Genomic DNA, 15,698 nt, shown 5'->3' on the forward strand with positions numbered 1-15,698 from the left:
GTCTAACAAAAACAGACATGTAGCATCTTTAAGACATTATTAAAAAGACACTGGCAGATGGCCACATATTTTTATTGGATTATTAGAGCAACATCTCACAAGTTCACACACACATGCTGTCTCGGCAGGCAGCTTTGTTGAGTTCAATTCACACGTACGGAGCGTGAATACGCTGATTCTTGCGTAAGGGTGGCATTTCACGCTGTGCATTTTGACTAACATGTTTAGGGCTGGAAACGACATGCTAAATAGGGCGAGAAGACATCACAGCTTGTAAATTGTGTGAAGGTTCAATTACAGAGTGGGAAAAAACAGCCTAATGTGGAGACGCGCGTAGCCGGAGTGAGGAGCGCTGATACGTAATTGAAGCTACGCTAATGGCTGAGGTAAACTGCCAATTATATAGAAAGCAAGCTTTGAGCGCTGTAATTTGGCAAGAGGTGAAGTATTTTGACACATGAAACAGTTCTTGTCTCGTGGTCCGTATCCTCACCTGCATCCGAGAGGTCACGTAAGGAGCTGCTGAGTGCGCTTCTCTTGAGACCCTCGCCCATGGCGTAACTGTCATCTAGACTGGTGCGACTTAGATTTCCATTTCCCGTCTCTTTCTTCAGACCTGAGCTCTGGGAAATGCTGGGACGGACGACTCCTTTCTGCTTTTCCAATTCAGCTGAATAAAACAACGCAAGAACAAATCATGTTATTTTACAGATATTTGAGACACATTCTGCTCCTTTATGACACATTAGATAGGCTTGTACTCTTAGGAAAATTAACCATGGTTTTACTATAGTTAAAACAAAAAACATAAAAACTACGGTAATGCAGGACTGTCAGTCAGTGGCTGTGGGTGGGGCTTTATCGGTGTGATGTCACATTAAAGGGACAATAAGTAGGATTTACCCCCATCTAGTGGTAAAATTGTATTTTGCATTCGAATAGTGCTCTCTAGCGCCTAGCTTTTCCAAATGTGTGTTGCGACTACGGTGGCAGTTATGTAATCACTGATCTCCTTGTCCATTTTAGCTAGTTCACGTGTTCTGAATGAAAACGTGTTGTGGAAACGCGTTGGTAGTCCCTCTCTGCTATTATAGTTTATCAGTATGGAAGAACGATATGGATGCCTCCTTGGACTTACCCGTTCAATGTAAGTAAAGAGAAGAAATTCTAAGCTTACAAAGAAAAGTCAGATCACTGGCAGAGGTCATTTGACACCAACAAGGACATATTTATGAATAAAGACATTGATTTTGATTTATAAAATACTTAAAACCCTACTTACTGTCCCTTTAAGGGGGTGTGCACATCAAAGCTTTTAACGTGGCTGAAAACGTCAGGCGGACGCCGACTGCCAGCTTTCTTCAGCTGAGCGCTTTGGTTGCTGTGATACTTCTGCTTTGTTTATCAGTCGTTGTACGATGCGCCGGTTGGTTGTTGTGATGTTTATCCTGCCCCTCCTCCACTGTGATTGGACGGGCGTGTGAGAACTGCTATTGACGACATTCATCCAAAGTTGAATATTTTTCAACTCTTGCTGTTCAACGCGAAAAAACGCAAAGCGTCAGCTTTCAGCGCGGAAAGAAATCGCCCGTTGATGGCTTTATTGAAAAACGCAGCACTTCCATTAAAAACATACGCAGGCCACCGGTGTAAAAACTTTGGTGTGCACGCCCCCTTACTCTTTCCCCGCAAGCGTTTTTAAAAAGAAGTTGCCAGCCAGTGCCAGCATTTTTATGATTTTCAAAAAAAGTTTAATGTCTTCCTGAACATTTTCTTCTTTAAATATATAAACATACAATATATCAAATGAAAGTACAGACCCTCTGCTATCAATAAGAAAACTTTTATCCTATCTTCATTGGTTCTCCTTTTATCACCCCTCAAATATGGGTAGGTTGAGCAAAAAGAGATAATTGCATTTTTGTAAAGGACTTTGTTGGAGATCAGAGCGATAATCAAAACATACACAGAGTTTTTAGTGTTTCTGAATTCATGGATACTTTAGTGTTTTATAAGTTGTGTAGGAGCGCCAACTAGTGGATAATAGCGGAAATATGGATTGCCGTAAAAACTCGTCATTGGCAGGGAAGCGTTTTCTCTTCATTGACGAGATAACTCATCAATGGTGGGAAAAGAGATAACACAACAAAGTTATTTTAAGGAAGTTGCGTCACTCCGTCGCCATATTTGAAATGCCTCCAGGTCTTGTTAGAACAAGACAAACAAGACCTGTCATTCTGCGCATGCGCTAAGTCCCTCTCGCAGAGAATACCAAATTGATGATTGGCTCTTTTTACTGGAAGGCGGGACTAGAGCGTCCATCCTCACTCGTTGCGATCTCCCCCATTCATATCAATACCATTGACGGATCTTGGTAATATCAAATATCTTTGAACAAAGCAGCACGTTTAATGGACAGAAGATTTTTTTCATTGTAGGGTGGTTCACATTTATGTCCAGATAGCTTGTTAAAGTAGGTTTGCATAATAGGTGCCCTTTAAATTAGAAGCTTTGCTAGTTTTAGGTAGTTACTTCTCAACACTGTGGATGCTCAGACTGTAGTCTTGGTAAATACTGTATAGTAGTCACCAGAAGAAGCTTACACTCTATTCTGTACTTCTCCATCTCCTGCACCTCGGCGATGGACTCCCGCAGGTCGTCTGTAAACTTCTTACGGTCTTGTGGGTTGGGGGCGTTAAAGTTAATGAGAACCTTGATGTCAGCGCCCGGCAGAGCCGAAGTGAGACGCACTCCATTGGGGTAATCTGAAAAAAAGAGCAGCAGCAGAGGAATATTTACAGACCGGTGGTATCGGATCGCGTCAGGCGTGCCCTTTTCGGAACGGCACGCAGATCGATATTCTCACATTTCAGAATAGCATATGACGGATATTTTAATCTTTTGATCTGAAGATATGGCACAACAGATTGAAAATGAATTTGTTTTCAATCAAAAGCAAAGCATTTCTATGACTTTCAACACCTGTGCTTTCCCTGGAACAGTTCCAGGAGTTTTTTATTAAGTGCAAAGCACGAGACAGAAAAGAGCACGATGGGGTGAAAAATATTTTTTGACCCTTCCATAAGGTCACTTACATTGGTTTTCAAACAGAAGCACCTGCATCCCGTACAGAGAGAAGGACTGCCTGAAGCTGTACGTCACCGAGTTCTTCTTCTTCTGGAAAATCTTAGTGACCTGAATCAAAAGCGTGACACATTAGGACCCCATCTGTTCCTGATTATCCTCACTCTTCTCTTTAAGCCTTTCAAAAGCTGAGCAACACTTTCTATAGGTCCTGTGGTACATGATGTACTGTTGACCTAGAACTGGACTGTACTGTATGTGTTATTGTTGACCATTGCAAAACCAAAAAAAGAATACAAGTAAATACATTTTTATTAATTATTATGTGTTTGTTCACGTTTTTACTGTGAACGCATTTAAATTGGCAGCTAGAAGCATTATCAAATACTAACATATGTTCAATAAACAAACTGGGTATTAGGATAGATCATCTTAAACGTATGGTCAGTTTTTGTACATATGAATTAGTGCTACAATCTTTGAGAGAATCTCAATGTCACATTAATTTAGATGAAGATATGTGGTTAATAAGCTTTCTTACCACAAGGAGGTCGTTGAATAGAAAAATCTCTCTCTGGTGGAGACCCAGCTTCTGAGGTTTGTTGGGGTCCGGGACTTCAAACAGCCTGCAGTAACATACCAACCTGCGATGTGGTAGGGACAGCACCTGGATGTAAGGAACAAATACTTATTTAACCATTTAAACAATTTTTAGTTTGTAGGTCTACACAATATTAAAGGGACACTCCACTTTTTTTGAAAATATGCTCATTTTCCAGCTCCCCTAGAGTTGACATTTTATGTTTACCGTTTGGAATCCATTCAGCTGATCTCCGGGTCTGGCGTTACCACTTTTAGCATAGCTTAGCATAATCCATTGGATCTGATTAGACCATTAGCATTGCGCTCAAAAATAACCAAAGAGTTTTTCCTATTTAAAACTTCACTCTTCTGTAGTTACATTGTGTACCAAGAATGATGAACAATTAAAAGTTGCGATTTTCTTGGCAGATATGGTTAGGAACTATACTCTCATTCTGTCGTAACTTTGCTGCTGTAACATAACTGCAGCAGGCGTAGTGATATTACGCACTGCCCAAAAATAGTCCTCTTGGTTACTTTCAATAGCAGGGGACTATTTTCAGGCGCTGCATAATATCATTGCACCATGTTACGGCAGCAAAGTCCTTACTACGCTGGAATGAGAGTATATTTCCTAGCCATATCTGACTAGACAATCGCAACTTTTAATTTTCTGTCGGTCTTAGTACACGATGTGACTATGGAAGCATCAAGTTTAAAATAAGAAAAATATTGAAACTCTTTGGTTATTTTTTAGCACGATGCTAATGGTCTAATCAGATTCAATGGATTATGCTAAGCTATGCTAAAAGTGGTACCGCCAGGAGATCAGCTGAATTGATTCCAAAACTGTAAAAATCAAATGTTTAAAACTAGGGGAGCTGGAAAATGAGCATATTTTCAAAAAAAAGTGGAGTGTCCCTTTAAGTCAAAGCTCAAACCTAGCCTTATAAATGATACAAAGCAATGTTTAGAATAGCATGCCACTATTGGTGGAAAGTCTGCCGACTTAGGTAAGCCTATAATAACAATCTCTTCTAGGTATTGGGACAAAACAAGTACACAAATATATGAAAAGCTAATTTTACCAACATTGAAAAAAATTGTTTAATGAAACAGACAGCAAAAACAGTACTAAACAAGACACTTACACATCCAAGGCCATGGTGAAGAGATCCAATCTGAAAGACAAGAAATGAGAAATAAGAGCGATGAATACAGATTGATTGAAGCGAGAGGACCAGAGAGAAGCTTGAAGGTCACAGAGCGATCCATCTCTCTATCGTCATCGAGACCCCCCTCCATCTACCTGTCAGACGTGAGCTGTGCCATGTGAATGGGGTGAGAATGGAGGTTAATGAGGAGCCAAACTGCTGCTGCATGAAACTGTCACAGGATGTCTCGGCCCATTTTGAAAACCCTAATTACAGCACCCGGGACGCAGCATCTGCAGGCGGGCGGCTCAGGCACAGCGCCCTTCTATCTCAGCTCCACGGGGGCTCTCTATTATGTCCTTTTCAAAGATGTGCTGGAGATACACCGGGGAGGTTTGTCTGGCACCAAGTCATGTGTGCTGTTTCCATTAGAGCTTAAATGTTCATTATTTCAGCTCTGTAAACCCAAAGTACCTCTCAACTGTGAGACATGAAGTTCATTACAGAACGAGTCTCTGTTAGTTTAGCCTTGGGGGAGGCTAGGGCTGTATGTTGTGGGCATATTATTCGAATAATTGTAAAAAACCTATTAAGGTCACAAACCAGACCATCGTGTTAGCAATGCAAAGGTCATGGGTTCGATTACAGGGAATTTGTGTAATATACAGGGAATACTAGTAAATGTGTACTTTAAATGCCATGTAAGTCTCTTTGGACAAATGTATCTGCCAAATGTATAAAGATGTAAAAGATGTAAACGTAAAGACCTTAGTCAAGGTAGACACTAGTGATCGAACCAAATGGGTGTGAAAAGGCAGAAGTATGGTCCATGATTTGGATGCACATGCGTTGGAGGTCTGCATACACGTACGAGTCAAATAAACTATGCTTTGCAAGGCTGTGCGTTCGACTGTGCGTGTACGTTCGTGTACAGGTAAAAAAACACTATACTCCGGGCTCAAGGCAGAAAGTGTTGCAGAGAGTTTAAATCTTTGGGTAACTCTGAAGGCCTTTGTCAAAAAGCAAATCGAATTTATCACTGCGGAGCATCAAGCAGCCTTTACCATGACTTATCATGAAGCCACACACATGCACGCACAGTCACCACAGTTGGGCACCGTGAAGGTCTGGAGATACGTTTATATTTGTCATAAAGAAGGAGAACATCTTGTAGATAAAGGGTTTTAAATGTCATGTGCCTCTTGAGAATTATAAAGCCATACAGCAGTGTAACTGGCAGAGCGATAAGACCCTTAGATGTTCAGTGCATATAGTGGTTATACTGTCTAAGGGAAAAATCAATGGATGAAGGAAAGGACATGTTTAAATCCACTAGACCATGACTGAAACCAATAAAACATTATTTTTTAAAACTGTGGTCAATCTAAGTTCACAATATGATGAATAGCATAGACTTTAATAGCACTGCCAGTGGAGATAGTGGTGAAATGAATTTTAACCCTGGCTGGTGTTCCTGTAGTTCAATTGGTAGAGCACTGCATTAACAGCACAAAAGGAGTCATGGGTTCAATCACAGGGATCACATTTAAATTATTTTGCTCTTGAAGTACCCAAGTTGCTCCGTGAGGACTCTTTCTTGGACAGGGTTTAGATTAATCCAGGCTTTAATTATATTAGGCCTTAGTTATATTAGGGCATTCAAGTAGCTTTTACAAACAAACCTTACAAAAAAACAATACAGGTGTGCATCTTGAGACAAAACAATGGCACTGATATACAGTACTGTGCAAAAGTCTTAGGCCACCACCACCAGACTTGTTGTTTTAGAAGTTTTTATCTCCATCCATATTAATTTTTCAATCTATTTTGTTAAGATACAAACAAAAAAATACAGGAAATATGTACAAAAAAACCCCATTACATTTTCAGGACTAAATGTCTTCTTTAGGCATTGTCTGTTTTTAGTGTGACCTCTCTTGGCACGAAACACATTTTGAGCGTTTTTGAGCAGAATGAAGTAAAAAGACTAATTTCTTTAAAATTAGGATTTAATTTTGTTTAGGTTAAAGAGATCCTGCAGTTTCTGCTATTGCTCAAGTAGAAGGGGAGTTTAAAAACTTGACACATCAGTTTACATTTTTATACAGTTTTTAATGCTATATACACATTTTCTGTATTTTCTGGATGTATTATATTAAAGAGACTGAAAAACAATTATATATGATCCCTATAACATTGCAAAAACAACAAATCTAATTCTGGCAAGGAGGCCTAAGACTTTTGCACAGTATTGTATATTAACCTCCTAAGACCTGAGCTTTGCTTTGGCTTGCGTTTTAGATTTCTTCCGGCTATTTGGGATTAGGAAGGACCAATAAATATAATAACCAAATATTTTTCTTTGAACATGAAGCAGTGTAATTGCTCATTTTTGTGTACAACAAGTTCCAGTTACACTGAATTAAGTATTATGGTACAAAAAAATGTGATGTCCACATATGTGGACATACCAGGCCTTAGGAGGTTAAGATATGTCAGTACAAGGTGTTGGCAGCTCAAACATGCATTTTAGTCTGGGACTAGGATAAGCCCAGTCCGAGAATGTAATAAGGGTAAAAGTGTCAACCCAAGTGGTAACCTATGTCGATGACACTCACCGGCTTCTTTCCAACAATGAGTTTCTCCACCTTCTGCACCTGGGAAACGTGGTCTTCATTAGTCTTAAGTTCCCGTTTCCGGATTCGCTCGTAGATGCCGACGAGCATCTCTCGTGGGATATCCTCTCCATCATCAACACCTGTAGATTAGAAACACGTGTAGAAAAAAGTTACGGAAATATAAAGAAGCATCAATTTGTAATTTACCGTATTTTCCTGACTATAAGTCACACTTTTTTCATACTTTGGTGGGTACTGGAACAAATATGCCAATAAAATGTTTCAAATTCATATTCATGTCCGTTTTTTTTCTTATTTGACAAGTAGCCGTGTAATAAGCTTCCGCTTCGCGTCGGGTCCTGATCACACTGTCGGGGCTTATTTCCCGATAACTACCGGCTGCCTCTACATTATCCCTTACTTAACATGTACGGACACTTATTCAGCCCCCTGTTCTGTGCTATTGTTTAGTTGAATAACTTGCCTTTCCAGATTAAATGTCTATTAATTTTCTAAATAAACACGATGTATAGTCCAGTGTGACTTATATATGTTTTTTCCTCTTCAAAATGCATTTTTGACTAATGCGACTTATACTCCGGAGCGACTTATAGTCCGGAAAATATGGTAATTATTATATAATATACCTATTAACTCTTTAAATAAATCACATACATCAATAATATATAAAAAAACTAAGGTTATCTTGGTTTTCAGGCCTGATATAAATTCAGCTTGAGACCCTATATACAGTAATGCATTAAATACACACAGTAGTACTAAAAGCTTGCAATCATAGGGGAACCATTTTTAGTGCTACTGTACAGACTACAGAGCACATATAGCACCTCTGTAGAACCATAAGTGGTTCAACATAGCACAATATGGTTCTACACAGGTTCTACATAGGTAGTGTTTAGCACTAAAAATGGTTCCCCTATAATTACGAGCCAGTGAACCACTTTTAGTGCTATTTAGCACCATTTTTAGAGTGTATAATAAAATATAACACAATATAATTCTCACCACGAAGGTTCTTGACAAAGTCTTCCAACTTCATCTTCCTCTCTGGCTTCACGTTCGGACTGTACATATCCGTGTTGAGAAGAATAATGGCAAACGCCAGGATGAAGATGGTATCTGGATTCCGAAACTGACGCACCACTCCTGGGTTACAGATGCAGTAGCGTTGACTGACCCGAAACAAATGAATAAAGAAAGAAAGAAATGAACACAGCTTGAACAAACGACTATAAGACACCATTTCAGTAGACAGAATCAATAGCTGCTCTGGTGAGTAATTGGTTTTAGATGCACTGCCATGACAGAGAAGGTAAAAGCGCTACTGTGCTAAAGAGCTCTGTTTTTTCAGATAACACTTGAATGGGCCTGAACTGTTCATTTGGAAAGAATATATCTGACTGAAAGGATTGAGCTATAACAATATTTTTTGAAGAGCTAGCGACAGCAATCTTTGGACACGTTATAAGCCGATCGAACGATGTTCTCTACGGTCTTAGGCCACACGCTTTATGCGCTTGTGTTTTTGAGTCCGATGAATGCCAAGAAAACAAACGATCCTAGCTCTTGGTGCGTGCTTTAAATAAACATGAAACAAAACAACGAAACATCTAGAAAAATACATAAATCCATTTTCATTGTAAACCCCCAAGCTTGTTAACACTGTTGTAGGAAATCGAAGGAGGGTGGTTCAAATGAATCGTTTTATCACCTGAAGGCTTCAATGAGTCGTTCCACTTTCTGTGCTTCTCCTTGTACCCGGATATGAGCCTGGAATTTTCTTAAGGCTTCGTCGAGCTCCATTCCTGAGAAATCCATCTCATCTACCACGCAGCTGTATGAGAAGAATAGATACGGTGGTTAGATAATGGGTACGCTTTCTTCTACACTGTGTAGCATATCCAAAATGATGCTTTCCATAATCTTTGGAATTTAAATTACATTATACACATATATATAGCAGATATTTCTGCTCCTTTAATGTGGCCACATGCTGTTCAAAGACTGCAAATATTAAGTACAAAGAGAAAAACTAATTTAGTTTTATGGTAGTCCTGTATATAGTTTAGGCTCTATCAGTCTATAAATCACAACCAAGAAACATTCAAAGTTATCTGATGGCTGTTTTGCCTCAAGGGAACTCGGAACGCATTTGATCATACAGTAGATGTCAAGATGAACCGATGCCTTTTAAAAAGTGCCGACAGTCTGAGATACAGAATGCGACCCTTATCTGCCCCCATTATCTTGATTGTTTTCGTCAGATTGAAAAAGGAAGGATAAGTTAACATGACACTAAAACTTCTTTCACAGACACGTGGCATCTAAGGAGAACCACATGAGGCTAGACGCATTACCTCAGTTAATATGCATAAAGCATACACGAGAAAAATCTGCTGCTATCAACTCATCAGCTTTTATTCCAACACAAGACTGTAAGGAATAAACATTTGCACTCGTTTCAAAAAGAGGATGCAAACAATTACTCTAAATGTTTGTGGTAACAACTGAAAAGAAGTGGTTTTTAACACAATGGACTTTGATGTTTTCCACCTTTGATCCCTAATGCATTCAAAGCCACAAGAGCTTAAAAGGCTTAGATATGATGGCCAGTTTGTCTCAACAGGGAACGTAATCTGCAGAAATATTGCTTGAATTGAATTCTACTGAGAGTAGTAAAGGATAATATAGGGGACACTTAAAATCATTATCATAAAGAATAGTTTGTGAAATCCCAGTTGGTGTATTTGATCATTTGTTGAAAAATGTGACCCTGCCTGAGAAACCCCAGCTACAGCCGTATAGCGATTTACTGTTTTCATGACATGACACGTGCCATGAACATGAAGGAGACTTTATAGACGTTTATGACAACTGTCATTAAGTGTCATTCATTCAATTATGTCATTTTTAATGCAAAGATGACATTGTTTGAGATGTCTTTGTTATGACAGCTTGACATTAACCAATACATCATAACTTGTTATGACAACTTGACATTACCCAGACAACGTACAGTAACTGACCACTTTTTACCAGTGATACAAAATTGAATTTGTAATTAAGTGTTAATACTCTGTCATATAGTTTTATAACAGCGTCATGAATATTTTTCTTGACCTCAACTACAGTGGTAAAAAATATAATTTGTCATTAAGTTTTAATACTCTGTCAAATAGTTTTATAACAACGTCAATAATATTATTTAGTTCATAATGATTTTTAAGTTTCCTCCATGTGTTTAACAAATAAAATCAATATTTTAATAATAATAATAATAATAATTAAAATTCAGCATTTCAGCATAATCAGCATTTGATTAAGGCAAAGATTGAAATCAATGATTAAAATAAAAATGTAATGCTCCGAATCTCATCCTTGTTTTCACATGCAGGCAGGTTCACTTTATTAAGAATGTACTGTACATTAAGCTTTACTTGGACCCTATAAGTTTTGAAGAGATAGTTTACCCAAAAATTCTGGTTTGGTCACAAACATCCCTCAAAATATCAGAACAAAGAAATGTATACAGGTTTGTACCAAGTACAATATTTGTAACAAGTACAATATTTAGTTATTGTTTCATTTTTCCTATAACCAAAAGTTCATAAACATACTCAAGAACATCTCTGTTGAACTGCTTCTGCCTGTTGCCCAAAAACTCGCCAATCATCTGCCGGCTCAGCCCCTTCCTCTGTAACAAGAAGTGGGCAACACCCACAGGTGTGTCTGGAACAAATCCTCGCTCGATCAGGTATTGGATACCTTTCTCTGGCTTCCTGGAGACAATAAAAGAAGAAAATGCTCATCCAAGTGTGCTGGAAATAAAGTGACCAAGGATTTCTTAAATCAAGTATGCATTTATTACCACACAAGATTAAAAGGATCTTAAAGGCCCAGTGTAATCCAAGATTAGAGCCTTCCACTTTAAACAAAGCTTGAAAACACGTTCAACCACACACGTATTAGTGCAAAAATATGCATAGAGATGCATGTTCCTGGAGACCAGCTTCAAACAAGCACTTTATGCGAGAAATGAATTCCGATTTATAGGACCCCATGATTATCAAAATGCATGCTCGCAGATAATCTCTCTGCCATGGAAAGGCGCTTAAAAAAGAATGAAAGTTGTTTAGTCTAGTAAACAGAGTTCAGTGGCAAATGGTTGTTGCTTTACAGGGACATTTGTGCTGTTTTTCTTGATCCTAAATGAACTGATCAGCAACCCAGCGAACGAATTATGCTCTCATCACGACTGTAATTGTTTGATCGCTAATCAAATTTAAAGCACTGAGTGACAATCAAACAAACAGCATCGCATGCACGCCCACAGGCACACAATGAATACATAACAGATCTAAAATTATAATGAATACTTGGAAGAGGAAAACACGCATCTATTGAATGATGCGTGCTTGGGTTAAGACAGTAATTGAATAAACATTAGTTCACAGTATTGTTCGCACACTGCAATCTTTTATAGCTATAAACACGACTCTGATTGGTGCTAATAAAAAAACATCAAAACTGGAATATGTCAAGAGATATAAATTATTAATACAATCTGTTTTTTCAAATGTGAGCCATAAATTGAAAACCCAAGGTGGAGTCAAATCACATTATCCGCTTTAAACAACAAAAGCAAATTCCACCTACTTGTTAAAAAGATTCAGGCCAATGCGGTAGTGCCTCTTCCGAATGATATCGTTGCTGAACGCGGGCGAGTCCCAGCTGTTGCGCGTCTCCTTGTGATACGTCTGCTTACTTAGCGTCTGCTCTCTAAGGCTATCCCTGGACGAGGACTCTGAACTGCAGTTGATGGTGTCATTGGAATTGGAAGTACTGTTGATGCTGTCATTATCCCCGTCGGAGAAATCGGACTCGGATTTGCTCTGGCGGTTTGCGGTGCCGTTGATTGCCAGGTGGCTCTCAAGTTGCCGTGGCCGATGCCGAGGTGCATCGTCATCCCGCGAGGGTCCTCTCGGTGGGAGCGCGTGAGAGGGTATGTGTTTAGGGCTGCCCTGCTGACTGGTGATACCTCTATCGTAAGCGTTCTGCCTCTTGACCGAGCTTCGGTCAGAGCGGTCGCTTAGTTCAACCGAGCTATCGCTGGGAGGTTCGATAGTCAGTAAGGGGAGGTGGTCTATCCTCAGTCTCTGCTCTTGACACTCCAGAGACGGGGTGCTGCGGCAGCTAGTGTCCGTGTCGCCTTTATCGTCCTTATGAACCAGAGGCCAATAGTCCTGCGAGGAATTTAAAGAACGTAAACGGATGTCTGACTCTGTGCTAGAAGGTCTTTCGACTGATTGCGATAAAGGAAGAGGAGAGGAAAGCTCTTCTTCGTCTATATAAAGCGTCACATCGCTGTAAGAGGCAGTCATCTCATCCCGTTTACGATGGTCACTGCTGTGGGAAGGTTTGACTTGGTAAGTAACCTCTTGATCTAAGTTCGGATGACCTCTGGTTGGCTCAGGCTGACCCTCGTCTCCGTGTAGGCTGCGACAGTTTAGAGCATCATCTATCGATTCTGCCAGCGACTTTACTTGTCGAGAAAAAACATCTTCTAGCTCTGTGATGGCGTCTGTGAAATCACTCTGGACAGCTGGGGACTTCATGTTGGTGGGGACCATTTCACTACGCTCCGACTGCACCAGGGCTCCTAGTTTAGAACCATCATCGGTTAGGGACACCTGCTTACCCTCGAAGTATGAACTGTGGACTTTTTCAGGTCCTTCAAAAGAAAACTGCATTCTCATATTGGACAAAACTATGCGTCTGGACATACGATTCTCCGACATGGAACTCCTGAGGCGCTCAAAATTCTTGTTCATCTGATATTGGCGAAAGGCAGTCTGGATTGTGCGTGCCGCATGTCGGGTTATAAAGCGCCCCCCATACTTGCGCTCCAGCATTTCCACCTGCGGAAACACATAACGATACACACTTTTAGTGACAGTAGCGAACTGTAGCCAAACATGTTAATTTCCTCCCTTGTTTAGTCTAGCAGAATTTATTGGCGAGAGTTGAATAGCCAGTGTGACAAATGTCTTGACCAAACATCAAGCCAAAAATGGCAAGCCACATGAATTAAACTTAGACATGATATTTACTATACAAGCTGTTGATTTTGCCAGGTAGGATGGATGAAACTCATCATTACCCTTTCATGCCTTATAAAGGCATTGTGGACCGCAAAATGCCTTTAGCGCGGTACCCAAATCATCAGTCGTAACATACTCCCTTTCCAAATGCCAGCTCAAGCCTATTTTGGCCTGAAGAAAGTAGAACTAATCGCATTTCTCAGCTCTGTGGGAACTCGAACAGAGTTGGTGGGCAGCACGCCTCTGGATAGTCCCACAACCGGTGCTCTGAATATGAACTACTCTCCCAGATTGAGTTATGAATCTAATCTCTCAAATCCTACAAGGCTATCATTGATCGCAGATGCGCCTTTGGGTATATTGATTTTCTGCATATGAAGGAAGTAAATGCAGTCACTTATGACCACAAGCAACCTTAAAGGGATAGTTCGCTTAAAAATGAAAACTCTGTCATCATTTAATCACCCTTATGTTGTTCTAAACCCATATGAGGTTTATACTGTTGAGCACAAAAGAAGATATTTTGATAAATGGTGGTAACCACACAGTTGACGGTACCCATTTTCCCTTTTTTTCCTACTATGGATGTCAATGGGTATGAGAAACTCATAGAGGTTTGGAACAACATGAGGGTGAATAAATCATGACAGAATTAAAATTTTTGGGTGAACTATCCCTTTAAGCAATTATTATTCACACTAGATTTATTTGCACAGATCTTTGAGAGGATGTATGTCCAGCTAAACTATGGATAAAATAAAACCACATGGCACATCAATACACACCACACTTCCACCAAAAAGGCTCATCCTGCTGTTAATCCAAACAGTTAATGGAGCGTTTATGTATTCATGGTTGCCTTCCAAAAATCTTGAGGAACTGTACCTGTTTGTCTTGGAGGTCGGTGGAAAGCTCATAGCTCTCGGATAGCGATCGGGACCGTTTGATGGCCTCCTCCTCCGCCTGTTTCCGTAGGATGGACTGGGAATGCTGGAGCTTGGGTCGTCGTGGACGTTGCCGTACCTCGTGAGCATACAACGGTTGGCCGTCAAAATGCTCGCCGCTGATGATGGCGCTGCGGCTCACCGGCCCTCGTATGTAACCACCGCTGTTCTCCAGAGATGGACCCACCTCGCCACCTGAAGCCTCACCTTCCACACTGTAAAGAAAGAGAAAGTTAATTAAGTTTCATAGTGCACATTAACATACAGCCAACCATTTAATCAAAGAATAAACCTTGCGATACACCTCCACGGCCCAGCATTGGACTACGAGTAGGAATTAACTCTACTTGATGGCGCAAGGCCATAAAATATCTCTTTACATCAAAAAGAAGAAACTGACTGTTCAATACAAATAAGAGAAATACATAAGTCAAAGTTCACTGCAATTCACACGAACCACTCCCACAATTCTGTAGGTGACGTTACAAGCTGTACTTTGGACACCACTGGGAGGTATAAAAGCAAACCACTCTGTTTATAGAAACACAATACGGCACAATCTTGTTCAATAAAGGAATACAGTACAGTGTATATATATGAACAAATACATATTTTTTGAAAAAAATACAAATGTAATAGAGTAACTAACAATTACTACAAACTGAATTCAATGAATATTGGACATTTATTTAAGGGTCTTCAGCAACATCTTTAAAAAGAAACCCCAAAGATTATCATTTAATCAATCAGCATTGATAAGTTTCAAATAAAACTTTTAACATCCATTGCATACAGTACAATACAAGTTTTTCTTTGGTACTGCATGCCAAAAACAAACCTTCTCATGTCAGCTGTCATGTACATCACTGTAATAAACTAACCACTATCCATACCATAGAGAATCAACAACATAACTCCTACCTCTCAACACCTGCTTTAACAAATGACTTTTGCTGCTCAAGGCAACTTCAAAAAGGAAAGCATGTCACATTTGTAAACGTATCAAAACACACTTCCACCACGCCTTAGTCCAATGTGATCGCAGTTGCGACGGTCAAAGTACATGATGAGGTATTTGATTAGAATACAGTATCGGTTACATCTGTGACGGGTGGGTAAACGTAGGAGATGTTTCTAGATCATCAACTTTTTCTGGCAACCATGCAAAGTCAGATGTTCCTGCAGCTCAATGGG

The 15,698-nt window shown here is 39.8% G+C and overlaps 1 protein-coding gene across 6 annotated transcripts in view; it reads right to left on the reverse strand.

Moving 5' to 3' along the window:
- iqsec1b (IQ motif and Sec7 domain ArfGEF 1b) overlaps window positions 1-15,698 on the reverse strand; it is a 208,671-nt gene that overhangs the window by 4,335 nt on the left and 188,638 nt on the right. For all 6 annotated transcript variants that reach the window (XM_055184872.2, XM_055184871.2, XM_055184875.2 and 3 more), the window contains 11 exons: window positions 14,446-14,719; window positions 12,116-13,377; window positions 11,077-11,238; window positions 9,171-9,293; window positions 8,465-8,631; window positions 7,439-7,578; window positions 4,818-4,847; window positions 3,626-3,751; window positions 3,096-3,195; window positions 2,604-2,765; window positions 494-670 (listed from right to left, as the gene is read on the reverse strand). In XM_055184872.2, the coding sequence (XP_055040847.1) occupies window positions 494-670; window positions 2,604-2,765; window positions 3,096-3,195; window positions 3,626-3,751; window positions 4,818-4,847; window positions 7,439-7,578; window positions 8,465-8,631; window positions 9,171-9,293; window positions 11,077-11,238; window positions 12,116-13,377; window positions 14,446-14,719 (2,723 nt within the window). The remainder of the gene's footprint in view (window positions 1-493; window positions 671-2,603; window positions 2,766-3,095; window positions 3,196-3,625; window positions 3,752-4,817; window positions 4,848-7,438; window positions 7,579-8,464; window positions 8,632-9,170; window positions 9,294-11,076; window positions 11,239-12,115; window positions 13,378-14,445; window positions 14,720-15,698) is intronic.

Source organism: Misgurnus anguillicaudatus, chromosome 14, assembly GCF_027580225.2.
Source record: "Misgurnus anguillicaudatus chromosome 14, ASM2758022v2, whole genome shotgun sequence".
In the NCBI taxonomy this organism is placed as follows: Eukaryota; Metazoa; Chordata; class Actinopteri; order Cypriniformes; family Cobitidae; genus Misgurnus; species Misgurnus anguillicaudatus.